Source organism: Symsagittifera roscoffensis, chromosome 8 (genome assembly GCF_963678635.1).
Source record: "Symsagittifera roscoffensis chromosome 8, txSymRosc1.1, whole genome shotgun sequence".
Lineage (NCBI taxonomy): Eukaryota > Metazoa > Xenacoelomorpha > Acoela > Convolutidae > Symsagittifera > Symsagittifera roscoffensis.
The window spans coordinates 55,557,478-55,578,128 of NC_087069.1; the positions used below are offsets into that span (position 1 = coordinate 55,557,478).

Sequence of the window (20,651 nt, forward strand, 5' to 3'; positions counted from 1 at the left end):
CAACAAAATTATTGTCTGTATTCATTAAAAAGTGTCATCGAAACACTACATGAAAGTTTCCTTTGATAGATTTTGTTTTTGTCTGTTTTGTTTTTACAACACCTGATAATGACTGCTGGAAAGACAGAACTTTTGAATGTGTAAGCAAAAACCACATTGGTCCCATAATCGCTTTTTAAACAGGTTTTCCACTAGTAAAAAATTGATTGAATCTAACTCATTTAGACAATAAAATTGATAATGTAGGGTTTTAATTTAACAAATAAAAGTAGTTTAGAGGTTCCAAATACGGATTAGTACGTTTTTTTTAAACATTTTTTGTTCTAAAATCATATTACAGCAAAAAACTCGCACTTTGAAATTGTATGATAGACATTTTTTGTGTAGACGTCAATCAGGGGGATGCTTTGTTTGACGCAGAGAATCCAGATATTGGACAATTAAATCTATTTTTTGACGGAAAACAATCAAATTTACACAGTTTCGAGGAATTTTATATAATTCGTTTCAGATTTCCAACAGCTGTATTCCAAATGCATTTTGCTTATAAAATCTGAAACAAATTATATACAATTCCTCGAAACTGTGTAAATTTGATTTTTTTTTAAAACTGGATTTTATTGTCCAATATAGAGATTCTCTGCGTCAAAAAAAATATCCCCCTGATTGATGTCTATACAAAAATCTCTATCATACAATTTCAAACAAGCAATTTCTATCAAAACAATTTCATATGAAACAAGTGCTTAGCAAGCGATTACCATAAAAGGAAATTGTATGATGATTATTTATCAAACGATTATATTTTCTGCCGAAAATATCTTAAACTGCTTTAAAATTCAAATAAAGCAAAATTGTGGCAGTTTTTATTTCAAGAAAGCATTTTTTTTTTAAAAAATTGTTTTGAAAAAAGTGTTTGTACATGAAAATTGTATGCTATACATTTTCTCTTTTTTTCCAATCTTCTCGATTTCAGACTTGTTTCTGTGCTAAAATAAAAGTTTTTAGATCAAACTGTGCTCGCAAAAGTTGATGTTTTTTGTCAATAACGTAGCCCAGACTGAATTTTTCACTGAATATTTTTTTTTGTATTAAGAAAAATAGTTTCCATTGTTTCTACATGCTAAGATAAACTTAAATCTGTAAAAAAGGCCTTTTTTCAACTTCTATAGAGCCAAATCTAGAAAGTTTTTTTTTTGTATATAATTCTGTGTGAAAAATATAATGCACATGGCAAAAATCATCACTAGCGGTTTATCTGCTATCTGCGTGATAACTGCCACATACAACCTGAGTTTTCCTTTGTACAAAACCCTTAGTTAGTGTTTTGGAGAAGACACAAAGTTTTAGAACGATCTTAATCACATAATTTCATAGTTTGGAAAAATTGCTTATCATAAAACTCATAGCCTAAACAATTTGAGTGTACTGTTTTAATACATTCTGTTCAAAAAAAACACTGTAGCCAAAACCGTGTTATTTCACTTCAGATTGACGAGGAAAACTTAATATAAACTTACTCATTATCTTTTTTTTGATCTGGAGTGAAATTATACTTTTTTTGCCATACTCTTTTTTGCAAAAACTTTATGAAAGTAGCATATTCATTTGTTATACTGTAAAAATTGTCTGATAAGCATTTGAAATTGTATGATACGCATTTTTTGTCATTTATGGGCTTTTTGATAACCCAAAAAATGTAAAGCCTGAAGTCCTATTTTAATTATGGGTTTTGTTCACAAAAATTTCAAAACACATTATATCCAAAAAAACATCACTTACTTTTACAGTCAGCTCAAGTCACATGAGGAGAATTGTTTATCGCAAGCCATAAGATTCGGGAGATCTATTGATTAAATTTTCGTAACAGTAGGGTTCTTGCGATGAGAAAAATGGAACCAATAATCATTTTGTCAGATTTCGTCTCTAAGATCAACATTTGTGGCGCATTTTTTTTGTGAAAAAAAGTTTTATAAAAAATGGAAAACTAATCTTAGTTGTTTTTTTTTCTTTGTATATAAGGTATTCATAGTTTCTTTTCATTTCAAAAAGCAGAAAATGTTTAGCAAGTTCTACAACTCAATTTCAAACTTCTGATGAAATTTGATTTCAGATAAAATCAGCAGATAGTTTTTGTTTAATTTGTATACAAAATGAGTAAAACCTGCATAAAGTCTGTGATAAATTAATTATAATCTTTATAACATCTATATATATATATATATATATATATATATATATATATATATATATATATATATATTCTTTAAAAATTGTGCAAAAAGTTAAATGCAACTAATTATAATCGGTTACAATAGATTCGATAAAAAAACAAAATATTTTATTTGGTTTTAAAAAAGCTTTTCAATTCAAAGTTATGTGTTTAACTTGCGATAATCGAATATGAACCTAATTTTGCAAATACGGCGACAGTTTAAACACTGGAAATTTTCATGACTCAATTTGCTTTCATTCAAATCATATTTAATCACTATTATCAAAACTACGTTTTTCGGAAAAGTTTGTTTGTGCGTGAGTATAATCTATTTGACCGTGTTTTTTTGGCATTTTTTTCACAGGAGTCTCTCATTTTTTATTAGGTCAAGTGTTTGTGTAAACTTGTCCGAAACGTTTAAAAACAGGCCGGATACTAGTTTATAGCAGTTTTTTTAAAGTGACGGTATTGTTAAAAAAATTATGCATTCTGACAATGTTTTGTGTACTAACTTCACATGAAAACAGCCCAGCCGTAACTAATTAATGTTTGAAATCTGGTCTGAAACAAAAACGGCTTTCTTTGTGTTAAAAATTTAGAACTGAAAATGGTTTTGAAATTTTGAAACGATGCTTACATACATCTTTAATTGGTTGCTTCAAATTTCAAAGTGAATTTTTTGATGGTTGTATCAGATCTGAAAAATCCTAATTTTCTGTAATTTCTACGACTCAATTTCTTAGTGTTTTTTCTCAAATAGTTTCAGATAGACTAGTAGATACAAAACAATATCTCGCAATTCACTGATGAGATTTGTTTCTTTTAAAACGAATGAAAAATTAGAAACATAAAAATCAAATCTGCTAAAGATTCAATCAAAGTTTCAGATTTGAAACATCGGCTCTCGTTGTAGCTAAAAAAAAATTGAAAATATTTGCGAAATTTTAAAACAAGGCTTACATCCATCATTGATGCATTGTTTCAAATCTAGTTTTTTCATGGTGTATTTCAGATCTGAAAATACCTACTTTTCTGTAATTTCTATGATGCAATTTCTTAGTGTTTTTTTCTCAAATATTTTTAGATAAAGTACCAGATACTAAACCACATCTCACAATTCACTGATGAAATCTATATGTATTTTTTAAATTGAATGAAACATGGGAACCAAGAAAATCAAAACTGCTACAGATTCCTTCCTTATTTTTAAAAAATACAGAAATAGCAGCTTTGCGGCTGTTGGTAAATGTTCCAATTTCTAATAGGTTATTACAGAAAGAAGCGAAAATTGCAATTTCAGAGGGTTGTTCTAAGTTAGGATTTTCTAAATGAGTATTACTAAAAAGTTTTTTCATTATAATTGTTTAATTCTCACAGAAGATTGTTTTCTCTCGAAGTTCATATTTATGAATGGTTATATTTTGTACCAATTATCTCATTATATTTATTTATAATCTTTGTTTGTGCCAAAATATTATCAGGTTTTCTTTATGTTGTAAATGAATATAACTTTTCTGTCGAAAAAGAAATCTCATCACCCGCACAATAAAACAAATAGTCCACAGTCATCAGATATAATTTGGAATGTCTTATCTTTGTCATTGTTCGACCACACATTTTTCCAAATATTTTCTAGTGTTAGTGGGAAAATTCATACTAAATTCTAATATTTGTAAAGAAAAAACTGGTAAATTAGACAAAAATTGTGGAGAAGCTGATCTCCCCTCAAAATTTATGCTACAACCAGTTGATCCTTTTTCAGGCTCCATCAATTCTCAATCTTGTGGGTTTTCAACTCACTCAGTCACTGTTTACTTGAAAAACAACCTTACAAATTAAAGAAGAATAAGTTGAAAATACTGGTGAACCATTTGCGTTCTTTAAATGAATTTGTCTTTTCTTATATATTTTTAAACACTGATTGTCGGAGCATGTTGTGCTATTTACACAGAAACCGGCTATATTTGTTATCGTATCTATAGGTGTGCATTCCCATCTGGGCGGAGACCTGGTCGTTCTACGTGTATGCACTGTACAATGTGATTGCACTGATAGTCCTCATCAACCTCCTCATTGCCATGATGAGTGACACTTACCAGAGGATAGAACAACAGGTACAACTAAACCACATCTCAAAACAAAAGTAGAAGGTCACACTTCATCGGTACGATGAGTGACACTTACCAGAGGATAGAACAACAGGTAAAACTAAACCACAACCCAAAACAAAAGTAGAAGGTCACCCTTCCTCGATACGATGAGTGACACTTACCAGAGGATAGAACAACAGGTACAACTAAACCACATCTCAAAACAAAAGTAGAAGGTCACCCTTCATCGGTACGATGAGTGACACTTAGCAGAAGATAGAACAACAGGTACAACTAAACCACATCTCAAAACAAAAGTAGAAGGTCACACTTCATCGGTACGTTGAGTGACACTTACCAGAGGATAGAACAACAGGTACAACTAAACCACATCCCAAAACAAAAGTAGAAGGTCACCCTTCATCGGTACGATGAGTGACACTTAGCAGAAGATAGAACAACAGGTACAACTAAACCACATCTCAAAACAAAAGTAGAAGGTCACACTTCATCGGTACGATGAGTGACACTTACCAGAGGATAGAACAACAGGTACAACTAAACCACTTCTCAAAACAAAAGTAGAAGGTCACCCTTCATCGGTACGATGAGTGACACTTAGCAGAAGATAGAACAACAGGTACAACTAAACCACATCTCAAAACAAAAGTAGAAGGTCACACTTCATCGGTACGATGAGTGACACTTACCAGAGGATAGAACAACAGGTACAACTAAACCACATCCCAAAACAAAAGTAGAAGGTCACCCTTCATCGGTACGATGAGTGACACTTAGCAGAAGATAGAACAACAGGTACAACTAAACCACATCTCAAAACAAAAGTAGAAGGTCACACTTCATCGGTACGATGAGTGACACTTACCAGAGGATAGAACAACAGGTACAACTAAACCACATCCCAAAACAAAAGTAGAAGGTCACCCTTCCTCGATACGATGAGTGACACTTACCAGAGGATAGAACAACAGGTACAACTAAACCACATCTCAAAACAAAAGTAGAAGGTCACCCTTCATCGGTACGATGAGTGACACTTAGCAGAAGATAGAACAACAGGTACAACTAAACCACATCTCAAAACAAAAGTAGAAGGTCACACTTCATCGGTACGATGAGTGACACTTACCAGAGGATAGAACAACAGGTACAACTAAACCACATCCCAAAACAAAAGTAGAAGGTCACCCTTCATCGGTACGATGAGTGACACTTAGCAGAAGATAGAACAACAGGTACAACTAAACCACATCTCAAAACAAAAGTAGAAGGTCACACTTCATCGGTACGATGAGTGACACTTAGCAGAAGATAGAACAACAGGTACAACTAAACCACATCTCAAAACAAAAGTAGAAGGTCACCCTTCATCGGTACGATGAGTGACACTTAGCAGAAGATAGAACAACAGGTACAACTAAACCACATCTCAAAACAAAAGTAGAAGGTCACACTTCATCGGTACGATGAGTGACACTTACCACAGGATAGAACAACAGGTACAACTAAACCACATCCCAAAACAAAAGTAGAAGGTCACCCTTCCTCGATACGATGAGTGACACTTACCAGAGGATAGAACAACAGGTACAACTAAACCACATCTCAAAACTAAAGTAGAAGGTCACCCTTCCTCGATACGATGAGTGACACTTACCAGAGGATAGAACAACAGGTACAACTGAACCACATCCCAAAACAAAAGTACGATGAGTGACACTTACCAGATGATAGCATAACAGGTACAACTAAACCACATCCCAAAACAAAAGTAGAAGGTCACCCTTCCTCGATACGATGAGTGACACTTACCAGAGGATAGAACAACAGGTACAACTAAACCACATCTCAAAACAAAAGTAGAAGGTCACAATTCATCGGTACGATGAGTGACACTTACCAGAGGATAGAACAACAGGTACAATTAAACCACATCTCGAAACAGAAGTAGAAGGTTACCCTTCATCGATACGATGGGTGACATTCACCAGAGGATAGAACAACAGGTACAACTAAACCACAACTCAAAACAAAAGTAGAAGGTCACACTTCATCCGTACGATGAGTGACACTTACCAGAGGATAGAACAACAGGTACAACTAAACCACATCCCAAAACAAAAGTAGAAGGTCACCATTCCTCGATACGATGAGTGACACTTACCAGAGGATAGAACAACAGGTACAACTAAACCACATCTCAAAACAAAAGTAGAAGGTCACTCTTCATCGGTACGATGAGTGACACTTACCAGAGGATAGAACAACAGGTACAACCAAACCACATCCCAAAACAAAAGTAGAAGGTCACCCTTCCTCGATACGATGAGTGACACTTACCAGAGGATAGAACAACAGGTACAACTAAACCACATCTCAAAACGAAAGTAGAAGGTCACACTTCATCGGTACGATGAGTGACACTTACCAGATGATAGAACAACAGGTACAACCAAACCACATCCCAAAACAAAAGTAGAAGGTCACCCTTCCTCGATACGATGAGTGACACTTACCAGAGGATAGAACAACAGGTACAACTAAACCACATCCCAAAACAAAAGTAGAAGGTCACACTTCATCGGTACGATGAGTGACACTTACCAGAGGATAGAACAACAGGTAAAACTAAACCACATCTCGAAACAGAAGTAGAAGGTTACCCTTCATCGATACGATGGGTGACATTTACCAGAGGATAGAACAACAGGTACAACTAAACCACATCTCGAAACAGAAGTAGAAGGTTACACTTCATCGATACGATGGGTGACACTTACCAGAGGATAGAACAACAGGTACAACTAAACCACATCCCAAAACAAATGTAGAAGGTCACCCTTCCTCGATACGATGAGTGACACTTACCAGAGGATAGAACAACAGGTACAACTAAACCACATCCCAAAACAAAACTAGAAGGTCACACTTCATCGGTAAGATGAGTGACTTACCAGAGGATAGAACAACAGGTAAAACTAAACCACATCTCGAAACAGAAGTAGAAGGTTACCCGTCATCGATACGATGGGTGACATTTACCAGAGGATAGAACAACAGGTACAACTAAACCACATCCCAAAACAAAAGTAGAAGGTTACCCTTCATCGATACAATGGGTGACACTTACCAGAGGATAGAACAACAGGTACAACTAAACCACATCCCAAAACAAATGTAGAAGGTCACCCTTCCTCGATACGATGAGTGACACTTACCAGAGGATAGAACAACAGGTACAACTACACCACATCCCAAAACAAAAGTAGAAGGTCACACTTCATCGGTAAGATGAGTGACACTTACGAGAGGATAGAACAACAGGTAAAACTAAACCACATCTCGAAACAGAAGTAGAAGGTTACCCTTCATCGATACGATGGGTGACATTTACCAGAGGATAGAACAACAGGTACAGCTAAACCACATCTCAAAACAAAAGTAGAAGGTCACACATCATCGGTACGATGAGTGACACTTACCAGATGATAGAACAACAGGTACAACTAAACCATATTCCAAAACAAAAGTAGAAGGTCACCCTTCCTCGATACGATGAGTGACACTTACCAGAGGATAGAACAACAGGTACAACTAAACCACATCCCAAAACAAAAGTAGAAGGTCACACTTCATCGGTACGATGAGTGACACTTACCATAGGATAGAACAACAGGTAAAACTAAACCACATCTCGAAACAGAAGTAGAAGGTTACCCTTCATCGATACGATGGGTGACATTTACCAGAGGATAGAACAACAGGTACAACTAAACCACATCTCAAATCAAAAGTAGAAGGTCACCCTTCCTCGATACGATAAGTGACACTTACAAGAGGATAGAACAACAGGTACAACTAAACCACATCCCAAAACAAAAGTAGAAGGTCACACTTCATCGGTACGATGAGTGACACTTACCAGAGGATAGAACAACAGGTAAAACTAAACCACATCTCGAAACAGAAGTAGAAGGTTACCCTTCATCGATACGATGGTTGACATTTACCAGAGGATAGAACAACAGGTACAACTAAACCACATCTCAAAACAAAAGTAGAAGGTCACACTTCATCGGTACGATGAGTGACACTTACCAGAGGATAGAACAACAGGTAAAACTAAACCACATCTCGAAACAGAAGTAGAAGGTTCCCTTCATCGATACTATGGTTGACATTTACCAGAGGATAGAACAACAGGTACAACTAAACCACATCCCAAAACAAAAGTAGATGGTCACCCTTCCTCGATACGATGAGTGACACTTACCAGAGGATAGAACAACAGATACAACTAAACCATATTCCAAAACAAAAGTAGAAGGTCATCCTTCCTCGATACGATGAGTGACACTTACCAGAGGATAGAACAACAGGTACAACTAAACCACATCCCAAAACAAAAGTAGAAGGTCACACTTCATCGGTACGATGAGTGACACTTACCAGAGGATAGAACAACAGGTAAAACTAAACCACATCTCGAAACAGAAGTAGAAGGTTACCCTTCATCGATACGATGGGTGACACTTACCAGAGGATAGAACAACAGGTACAACTAAACCACATCCCAAAACAAAAGTAGAAGGTCACCCTTCCTCGATACGATGAGTGACACTTACCAGAGGATAGAACAACAGGTACAACTAAACCACATCCCAAAGCAAAAGTAGAAGGTCACCCTTCCTCGATACGATGAGTGACACTTACCAGAGGATAGAACAACAGGTACAACTAAACCACATCCCAAAACAAAAGTAGAAGGTCACAATTCATCGGTACGATGAGTGACACTTACCAGAGGATAGAACAACAGGTAAAACTAAACCACATCTCGAAACAGAAGTAGAAGGTTACCCTTCATCGATACGATGGGTGACATTTACCAGAGGATAGAACAACATTACAACTAAACCATATTCCAAAACAAAAGTAGAAGGTCATCCTTCCTCGATACGATAAGTGACACTTACCAGAGGATAGAACAACAGGTACAACTAAACCACATCCCAAAACAAAAGTAGAAGGTCACACTTCATCGGTACGATGAGTGACACTTACCAGAGGATAGAACAACAGGTAAAACTAAACCACATCTCGAAACAGAAGTAGAAGGTTACCCTTCATCGATACGATGGGTGACATTTACCAGAGGATAGAACAACAGGTACAACTAAACCACATCTCAAAGCAAAAGTAGAAGGTCACCCTTCCTCGATACGATGAGTGACACTTACAAGAGGATAGAACAACAGGTACAACTAAACCACATCCCAAAACAAAAGTAGAAGGTCACACTTCATCGGTACGATGAGTGACACTTACCAGAGGATAGAACAACAGGTAAAACTAAACCACATCTCGAAACAGAAGTAGAAGGTTACCCTTTATCGATACGATGGTTGACATTTACCAGAGGATAGAACAACAGGTACAACTAAACCACATCTCAAAACAAAAGTAGAAGGTCACACTTCATCGGTACGATGAGTGACACTTACCAGATGATAGAACAACAGGTACAACTAACCACATCCCAAAACAAAAGTAGAAGGTCACCCTTCCTCGATACGATGAGTGACACTTACCAGAGGATAGAACAACAGGTACAACTAAACCACATCCCAAAACAAAAGTAGAAGGTCACCATTCCTCGATACGATGAGTGACACTTACCAGAGGATAGAACAACAGGTACAATTAAACCACATCCCAAAGCAAAAGTAGAAGGTCACCCTTCCTCGATACGATGAGTGACACTTACCAGAGGATAGAACAACAGGTACAACTAAACCACATCCCAAAACAAAAGCAGAAGGTCACACTTCATCGGTACGATGAGTGACACTTACCAGAGGATAGAACAACAGGTAAAACTAAACCACATCTCGAAACAGAAGTAGAAGGTTACCCTTCATCGATACGATGGGTGACATTTACCAGAGGATAGAACAACAGGTACAACTAAACCACATCTCAAAACAAAAGTAGAAGGTCACACTTCCTCGATACGATAAGTGACACTTACCAGAGGATAGAACAACAGGTACAACTAAACCACATCCCAAAACAAAAGTAGAAGGTCACACTTCATCGGTACGATGAGTGACACTTACCAGAGGATAGAACAACAGGTAAAACTAAACCACATCTCGAAACAGAAGTAGAAGGTTACCCTTCATCGATACGATGGGTGACATTTACCAGAAGATAGAACAACAGGTGAAACTAAACCACATCTCAAAACAAAAGTAGAAGGTCACACTTCATCGGTACGATGAGTGACCTTTACCAGAGGATAGAACAACAGGTACAACTAAACCACATCTCAAAACAAAAGTAGAAGGTCACACTTCATCGGTACGATGAGTGACATTTACCAGAGGATAGAACAATAGGTAAAACTAAACCACATCTCAAAACAAAAGTAGAAGGTCACCCTTCATCGGTACGATGAGTGACACCTGTCAAAGAATAGAATAACAGGTACAAGCAATCCATTTCCCAAAACAAGGTTATTCATAGGTATGATGAGTGACATCTGCAAGACCATAGAACAATTTGTATAACCAAAATCACAGCCCAAATCATTGCTTAATTACCAGTGCAAAATGAATAAGACTAAAAAACATTAAGACGAAAAATGATCGTTGCAACATTTAAAATGATTTGTTCGAATTACGCTGCTTAGGTTTCTCAGAAAAACAATTGGAAAGCTGAGTGTAGCTTTGTCTGAAAGTCTCGTCAAAAATGACTGTCATCAGCAGCAGATTCATGAGAAGGGTGGGAGCGGACGTACTTTTAATCCTCCGACGACACAAACTTTCTGGGCCGTAGGCGAAGTTTTGAAAAAAAAAGGCCAAAAAAGGCTTTTTGGCACTTTTTTTGGAAAATGTTGACCAAAAAATCGCGTTTTTTTGTCGCGCCCTTCCCCCTAAAATTAAGTATATATTGGCGGTCCTTCACAAAAAAATTAGGGTCCGTCAGCCAAAAATGGAGATCTGAAACTAGTAGAAAGGGGGGACCATTTGGGCCGGCAGGGGGTCAAATGCCTGAAAAAGAATCGTCAGCAGATCGCCCTCCAAATCCGTTGGTGGCCTGAATGAGGATTATTAAGTCGAAATAATATTACGAGTCAATTAGTATCATATTTGAAAAAATTAAGATTTCACTTCTTAGCATACTTTCAACATTCAATTTGTTTCTCTTTGAGAACCTAAAATGCTGTCTTAGTTGTTTTGCAACAGCGGTTTAGACATTAAAAGTAATCGGACCCACTAGGAAATATCTACCCATGACAAACTTTTTGGATAAACCGCTTGCATAGTAGGGCTGAAGACCAGCTACAGGTTTTTTCGAAGCCTTATACTTTTAATTGAATCTCTTGTATAGAGTGACATTGAGTGGAAGTTTGGGCGGGCGATTCTGATCCGGACGATGAGTGGGAAGAGTCCAGCTGCACCCCCCGTGAATGTACTGGTGGCCATATTCATGCTGATCTATGGACTCATCAAACACAGAGGTATGGACAGGGTTGATGTTACTTACAGTCATTTTCACTCATAATGGTCTCTGGCGGTTTTCAAACGTCTGTGACACTCTTCTTTATTTTGTTTTTTTTTCTTCTTTTTTTAAAAGCTAATGGTTGCCTTGTTTCGCTTGTGAAGTTTCGTCTCCTAGCCATATAAGAAGCAACTATGCTCGGCCCGATCATATTGGACTGAAAAAATGTCGTCACCACAACTCGCATTTGATGGAAAGTGACTCTTTGCATAATTTGTAATTTAATTTGAAATTGGAATTGGCAAAGCAGTGGCAGGAGTGCTCTTTTCCTGTGTGCTCACTTTGACACGAGTGAACCAGTTGCTCCCAGTGGTCTTGGTTGTTATTTGTTACGCAATTCAAGAGATATAATATTGGAAAGGACATAGCTGTTTTTCCAAAGATAGTGTTTTTTTTCTTCAATCGAAAGGTTCTATGAAACGATTCAGCACTAAATGTTTTTTTAATTGACTAGTTGCAGCGGATCTTCAAGTTATAAACCAGTAAAGTGTTGGTTGTGATAAGAGAGTACCCGCATTGGAGTTTCATGGATCATAATCGATTATATTGTCATTTTATAGTCAGTATCCATAAAATTACAAATGCAATCAATTGAAATCCATTAAAAATGGATTAAAATTGTCATATTTTGTTTTTCAAATTAATCCATTATAATAGATTATTATCGATTATAATCCATTAAAATTGGATTGTAATCCTAGTATTTTATATTTCATTTTAATCCATTATAATCGATTATAATCCATTAAAAATGGATTACAATCATAATATTTTTTTATCAATATAATCCATTATAAAAAATTATAATCGATTATCAAGTTTTTTTGAGAAAAATATATAAATTTAGCAACCTTTTTTCGAAGTTCTCTCAATTCCTGTTTCGTGCAGTTGCAACGTGTTACGTTTCTAAAGTTTTTAGTTTTCACGCAAATTTTTATTTACTTAAGTTTTCTCAACGTTTTCTATACTTTGCTTATTCCATCACCTCTTTCAATAACCCCCTTCCCCAGTTTACCCCTCGTCAGTTTTCAGTTTACCAACGCCCCTCCCCCATCCAATTTAGCCATTCTCATTTTACCCCCCCCCCCCCCCCCCCCTCGTTTATTGAACGTGGGTGGGGTAAAAACTGGAGGTGTGGGCGAGGAAGAGGGTTAAACAAAAAAAATGGATGAAGGAGAGGGTTAAGCTGGAGAGTGTGGGTAAATAGGTGTTGTTTACACTGAGTAACCCCCTCTCCCGTCCCCTTTTAACAGAAATAAAATGGGGGCGAACTGTAACTTGGGGTTGGGGTTGGAGTTAAATTTTAGTAAACATGGAGGTGGGCATAGGAATAATTGTAGGGGAGTGGTGTCAATGCGGATGTGAGGGGGAGGGGACAAATTTGGTTGAGAGAAAAGTGAGGGGGTGTTTAACTTGCGTAAGTTAAGGTTGCGAATAGGCCGCAAGTGAAAGTTGTATGCTTTACAAAAAATTTCGCAAAAAATGTCAAGATTATTTTCCGTTATAACTAATTATAATGGTTTTTAAATGAATTTTAACCCATTATAATGGATTTTAATGGATTGTGTTTGTAGGAGAATATTCGATTATATTGACAATAAAACCAATTTCATGTTCTAAACTTTCAACAATAATAGTTTATTTTGACAACAATTTAGGCCACAGTTTTCCATTATATTCGATGATTATCCATGAAACTCCAGTGCGGGTAGTTTTGAAGTTTAATTCCCGACCTGAGCGTTCATTCATCTTAAATCTAATATTCTGTCATTCTAAAATCAGATTTCATGAGGCTTCAAAAGAGTCGATCATAACCCATTGAAAATGGATTTAATCCTAATATTATTTGTATCATTTCAATCGATTATAACCGATCATAAACCATTGAAAATTGATTATAAACCTTATATTAATGGCATCAATTCAATCCATTATCATCAATCATAATCCATTGAAATTGATTTATAATTCTAATATTATTTATATCATTTCAATCCATTTTAACCGATCATTATCATAATGCTAGGGTTAATGGTAAACTTTGGCAAACGTGGGGATGGGATCGGTTGAACTTTAATGTATATAAACCTGTTTTGCTTTTTATTATTGTGAAAGACGTGGCATGAAAATTCTGCAAAAATCAATGAATTTAAATTTAAAAAAATATGTTATTTTAAATCAAATGGTGAATAATGAAATTTTATTTCAAAAATAATCCGTTATAATGATTTAACAAAAACTTTCGATTTGAGTGCCAAAATTGATAGATTTCAATCAATTGATATGGATTATAATGGAATATTTTCTTCAAAAGCATTTTTCTTCAGCAATATATTATGGATAAGAATGGATTATAATGGGTGTGTTTTGTCTCGGAAATCCATTATAATCAATTGAAATCCATGGTCACTCTATACGGGTTATTACTGACCGAGTTATCTGCCCATGGAGGTTCAGTCAAAGCCAGGGCAGAACCTTGCTGCGATTGCCCTGGAACCTCGAGATCAGTCTAAGAAGCCAGCGCTAAGGTTTTCAAGGCTGATTAGATTGGACTGCCAGCTTTATTTTAGCATAACTAACTACTACCAAAGGCTTAAAACCTGTTTTAGGTACCTAAAAACATTAACCTCGAGCTCTAGCAGCAGCTAATAAAAGTGAGAGATAATTATATTCATAGGCATTACCCTTAATTTCGGTGCTAGCCAATAGGGAAAGTTGGCAATGGAGAATCTGAATACACAAACTTGTACAGTAAAAACCTGAAAAATAATTTCAGAAAACGTCTAACAACAAAAAAAAACCACTAATTTAATTTGCTTTTTGACACAATTTTTCAGGCAATAATTTGATTTTTTGATATTCGTGACAAATATCAAAAAATCTTATTAACGCAGAGACACGCATTAGCGCTTTTATTAATAGCAATGACCATATAATGAAAAAAGCAAAAAATTTAAAACAATAACTTGCACTAAGAAACTGAAATCAAAAAAGTCAGGAACACATCTATAAACACAAGAAACTTAATTGTACACAAACAAAAAATTCAAAAAAATTGTAACAAAAATTGTAAACAAAAAAAGTGAAGAATTTTTCTCAGCCAGTGTTACAAGACTCCTCTCTCTTTCTCTCTCTTCTTACAATGTGACCTTCTCGGATTTAATGCTTTCCCAAACCACAGTTGTAAAAGCAGATATTCTGTTATCCAAGTTACACTGTGAGGTGATGTGCTACCTCTGCGCCGCTTAGTCATACAACCTCCTCCTCCTTTCATAGTACATAATGATAGTGCAACTCATAGTTCATGTCAAGTACATAGTGGTCAAGTCAATGATTAAGGCCCTGAATATTGGCCACTTAACCATGATCAGTACAATTGCAGCACATTTTCATGGTTTACATCAGAATCAGGGATGACTATCCATGCGAGGTCATTCGGGCGCTAGTACAAGCTCGTGACTCCCATAGTACTGTGTGCTAGGTGCTTGACGCACTGATTGCTACTTCGTCTAATTCTGCTCTTAGGGTTTCAAATATGATGATATGTGCCCCTTTTTTACCATACAGTCCTGCCACCGTCCTAAGTAACTGTCGACATTATTGAGATAAAATTGGCATGCTCATTTTTAAAACTTATCGTTGTTTTGGTTTAATTCTTTGCATCACTGTTTCTTCTAAGACCCTATCAGTGTTTTGTTAAGACTTTCAGTGTTTTTCTCAGATTCTTCATTTTGCTGTTGTCATTTTCCTTGCTAAACTCCGTTTGTCAGTTTCTGCGCTACATGCAAATTTTTGAAAAAAAAACAGACCAGAAAAGGCGTTTTTAGTCACTTTTTGGAAAATGCTGCCCCTCAAAATTAGTCATATTGGCGACAAAGGCGCCTTTAGAAAAAATTTAGGGTAAGTCAGTCAAAAATGGATCTCAAAATAATACAAAGGGGACCCCCAAAATCCGCTGGTGCTCTGAATCATACTTAAAAAGTTCTCTGAGTGTTTCAAAAGGTTCAATGAAAAAGCGAGTCTATTTCTTAAACCGGTTTTGACATTTTGATCTGACGCTAAGGCAAATAATCTTTGAAGCGGGATTTCTTCCTCTATACAACTGGACTTACAAGAATATTTTTTCTCAGACTGAAAATTTTTCGTCTCAGGCGGAGGCTTATGGTTTTACGGTTGGACTATTTTGACCCAGTTATTGTAGTTTTAGAACAAATTATCGCGCCCAAACTGAGTTTTTTTCAGAGTTGGCGTCCCTTTTTTCAGAGTTGGCGTACTTTCAGGCTTTCAGAGTTGAGCATTCAATATTTGAAAAGAAAAAAACGAAAAAATGTTTAAATAAGCTATTAGTTTTCTAGTTACGCCATAATTCTTTTTCTGCTGATAGTGACTTGGATTCTGATTAAATATTATTCAGCGAACACTAACGTCTACTGATTCTGATTGAATGAAAATTTTCCATCATTCGGTACCTCCAAGTTGAAAATTGAAAAAGCCACTATCTTAAGACTTCTGGTTTGGAGCTCACAAAAAATACCTGCCGATCAAATTCATAATTGGAGTCTATTGTAAAAAAATTATCATGATATTAAAGTAGAAAAAAATATACGATAAGCATTTTTATTCGTTTTTATGGTTTTTATTCGTTTTTTTTTTCAAAAACGATTTTAATTCAGGTCGAAATTTGTTTACATGAAATTTGTGACAGCTTTTGTGATATGAGAGCAACTTAAGTTTCAAAAAAAAAATTCCGAACAAAAAAAGTTCATCATTCAATTTAATTTTCTAGTAATTTGCCAAAAAATTTAGATTTGATACTTTCAGTATATAATTTGGGATGAAAACTCGCATACAATTCAGGGGTTTTCGAATACACTGCAAATGTGGGATGATGAAACCTTTGGTGACTGTAACTTTGAGTAAACCATAATTTAGGTCACTTGTGTGCGTTTACTGGTTTATGGAAAAATGTCACTTGTGTTCATTTTTTGGTTTAGCGAAAAACATTGGTCACTAATCATAGACCTTTCCTACACTTTTCTAAACTAATGGAATTGCATTAAAAGTGTGTGATTATCCTTTTTCCATATTAGAATACTATACACTATACTATTATATTACTATATTACCCGCTTTGGAGTTCCATGGATATTAATCGATCATAATGTCATTTCATAGTCAGTATCTTTAAATTTAAAAAAAACGAAAGATTAAAATTCATCAAAAATGGATTATAATGATAGTTCTTTTATATCATTATAATCCATTATAATCTATTATAATCAATTACAATCCATTAAAATCGGATCATAATGTTAACTTTTTTCAATTTTTATAAACCATTCTAATAGATAAAAATCGATCATAACATTTTTTTTTGAGAAAAACTTCTCAATTTTGCAGTTTGTTTTCAAAGTTATCTCTTTTCCTGTGTCGTGCAGTTGCTACGTATTAGGTTTCATCGATTTTTACATTTCACATAAGATCTTATTTGCTTAAGTTTTCTCTACTTTTTCTATACTACGTAAACTCCATCACCTCTTTACATCTTTTAACAACCCCTTTTCCCTGTTTACCCCCCCCCCCCCAAAAAAAAATTTAGCTCTTGTCAGTTTACTCCCCGCCCCCATTCAGTTTACCCCTCCTCAATTTACCCCCTCCCCCAATATCTTAGTTCAACCCCTGCCTTTATTTACTGAACGTGGGCCGGGTAAAAAGGGGGGATAGGTGGAACAAAAAACTTGCGTGAGATGGTTAAAATGGGGAATGGGGGTAATGGGGTGCACTGGGGGAGGTGGTAACCTGTAACTGAGGAGGGGGGTTGGTATTGTGGGGGGGGGGGGGGGGTAAAATGTAGTAAGCATGGGGATGGGCGTAAGGATAAACGTAGGGGAGTACTTTAAACGCCTGTGTGAGGGGGAGGAGGGGGCAAATGCGGATGGGAGCAAGGTGAGAGGGGGGGGGGGGGGGGTGGCGGGGTTAGGGGTTAATTTGAGTAGGTTTACTTTGCGAGTAACGTGAGGGGGGAGGTTTATTTGAGTAGGTTTAGATGATTTTGCAAAAAAAAATTGTAGAGATTATAATCCATTATAATCAATTATAACGGATTTTAAATGGATTGTGTTTTCACGAAAATAATCGATTATAATGACAATAAAATCGATTTCGTGGTCTAAATTTGCTACAATAGGGGAACTTTTTGGTGAACATTACGAGGCCAAAACTGTGCGTTTTGTGCATTGTAAGCGGATTCGGGAACAGGCCAGCATCAGATTTGTTGCGGAATCCATAACATTGTTACTTTTCTTTGATCTTCTTTGCTGTTTTGGAACCCACAAACAAATAGCTAAAACACTTTTATGCTAAAAATTGCTCCAAAAACAGGCAAATTTGCGGAATCCGCAACAAATTTTGTGGAATCCGCAACAAAGTTTGCGGAATCCGGAACAGTTTGTGAAATCCACAAACAAATAATAATATATGTGTTTAGTAAAATTAAGCTGTCCTGGAATCCGCAAATTGTAAGTAGAATCCGAAAATTGTAAGAGGATTCCACAAATTGTAAGCGGAATCCGCAAATTGTAAGCGGAATGCGCATAAATTTGCGGAATCCACTTACATTTGCGGAATCCGCTTACACTTGCGGAATGCAGAACTACTAGCTATATTCTCCTGTTGCGGAATGCGCGACAAAACAAATGTTCCGACAAAATTTACGTTACAGGTATTTGTACACATAAATTTTCTAGGTGGAATCCACTTACATTTTGGAGCATGTTTAAAAGTTAGTCTCTGGCATCCAGGAACATACAGACACAAAGTTTTGTGCCTATCCAGAGCACACTTTGGCCTCGTAAGGAAAATTTTCCATTATTATTGATTGTTATTCATGAAACTCCGGTGCGGGAAACCAATCAGACTCGACAAAGGGTAAACTTACAAAATGATTAATAATATATTTTTTAAGTTTACCTTCTCGTCTTAGAGTTTGTCTAATTACTGACGAGTACGAATACCTGTTATCTACATACAGACAGCACTCTACAGTTTGCATAATGCGCACTTCTTTGAACTTCATCTAGTTTCGTGTGGGGCAAATTGCCAAACCACTGGATGGAAGGAACAGTAAGTGGTCTCTCACGTCTTCAGTGCTTTTTGTTTTCTCTAGGCAAGATGTGTTCTGTGCGGGAACTGATGCGGGACGACAGTGCGGGGGCAAGGAAGGGGGAGGAGAGTGGGTGGGATAAGGCAGAGATGGGACAGGGGGGTGACACGGCGACTGTGGTCACGGCTGGCAGTGGGACTGGGGGAGGGGCTGGGGCGCTGGACCAGGAGGTGTTGTCCAACCACACCAATGGCTCTATCAAATCAAGAGGTAGTGAATGCAGCTACACATACGCTCTTCTTCAGCATTCTGAGGGTGGCTTTTTCAGCTGAAGAAATATTAGTCAGAAAAAAACATCACTTGGATATGAGACATTTTCAAAGAAAAAGAATAATAAGACCGGCGTTTATGTTTTTCTGTCCAAATATTTAAAAATACGATTGTTTCTAACAGGTAAATTTTTTCAGAAACTCTTTTTTGCGCATGTTTTTTTATGTTTTGTAGATAAATCAGTCATATCAAAATTTCATCAAGTTGGTAGTTAAAATCAAAAGCGCGTTCTTCGTTGGTCTATAGCAACTAGCTTTGAGCAGAATTAGAAACTCAATCAAAATTTTCTTGGCATTCAGTGTATGAGCAAAACTTGCATGTGTTTTTTGTCACACCTGAATCTTGCAGTTAATTGATATTTTGAGTTCGAAATTACATAGAAGTGAAAAATATAAAATTTGCCCCAATACGACCAATCCAATTGGCCTGATTAGTGATGCAGGCTATAAATTGGGTGTTATATGCACAAGCATATACGCAACATAATCCCAATCTGAATTTTTGATCGTACCTTGCTTTATTAGCCTGGGCAAATTATTGTTCCGACCCTTGAAAATGGGAAGAACTTTGTATTCAGATGTGTTTTAGTTTTTCTTTTCGTTCCACGCAAAATTGAGTACCACAAAATTCATCGGACTGGGTCGAGCGTCAAATGATATATCAAAATAAAGCACTTTCATCCGAGATTCGAACAGCATTTAAAAAATTCCAAAGTAACACAGTTTTCCATTTGTATATTCTACTATGACTGTCGAATAGGCTTAAGCCTTTTATCACACCGCGCAGAAAAAGCGACTCGACAGAAAAAGTCGTGTTTCCTTCCTTCTAGTTCACTTTATTTCAATGATTTTGTTAGTATAAATTAAATAACAATCGACTCTGATTACTTTTTTTTCAATAAAACCAAGTGCCCTCTTTTTTATAAACGGATGCCGCCGAATCTATGCAAAACAAGCCCAAAAGTGGGTTGAGCTCAACTTGAAAATTAGCGATAAAAAATGAAAAAAATAACAACGACCACCATCGATGAATTTTCGATGTTCATTGCCACAATAGCAAATTTTATCGATATATTACAGCCAATTTGGCTCATTACCAGCAATGAAACAGCAATAAAAACCTATCAAAATGAGAAAAAAGCTTGCACTTACAGGAGTTCGATTGCACCTTCAGTTTTGTAGCCTTGTAAGCTACCTCTGCGCTATCAATCCATTGATTAAGTCACATTAAAGGGCTTATCAACTAAAATTATCATATGAAAGCTACTAGAATGAGTTTAAGTTTCTTAAATTTTTAGCGATGATTTTCTATGGAATCATTACTGAAA

The 20,651-nt window shown here is 36.2% G+C and overlaps 1 protein-coding gene across 1 annotated transcript in view; it reads left to right on the forward strand.

Moving 5' to 3' along the window:
* The window catches only part of LOC134853386 (uncharacterized), a gene marked incomplete in the record, with an annotated part of 90,586 nt that overhangs the window by 62,696 nt on the left and 7,239 nt on the right, over nt 1-20,651 (forward strand). The window contains 3 exon segments of the mRNA XM_063869377.1: nt 4,198-4,329; nt 11,722-11,851; nt 19,058-19,264. Coding sequence (XP_063725447.1) covers nt 4,198-4,329; nt 11,722-11,851; nt 19,058-19,264 — 469 coding nt within the window.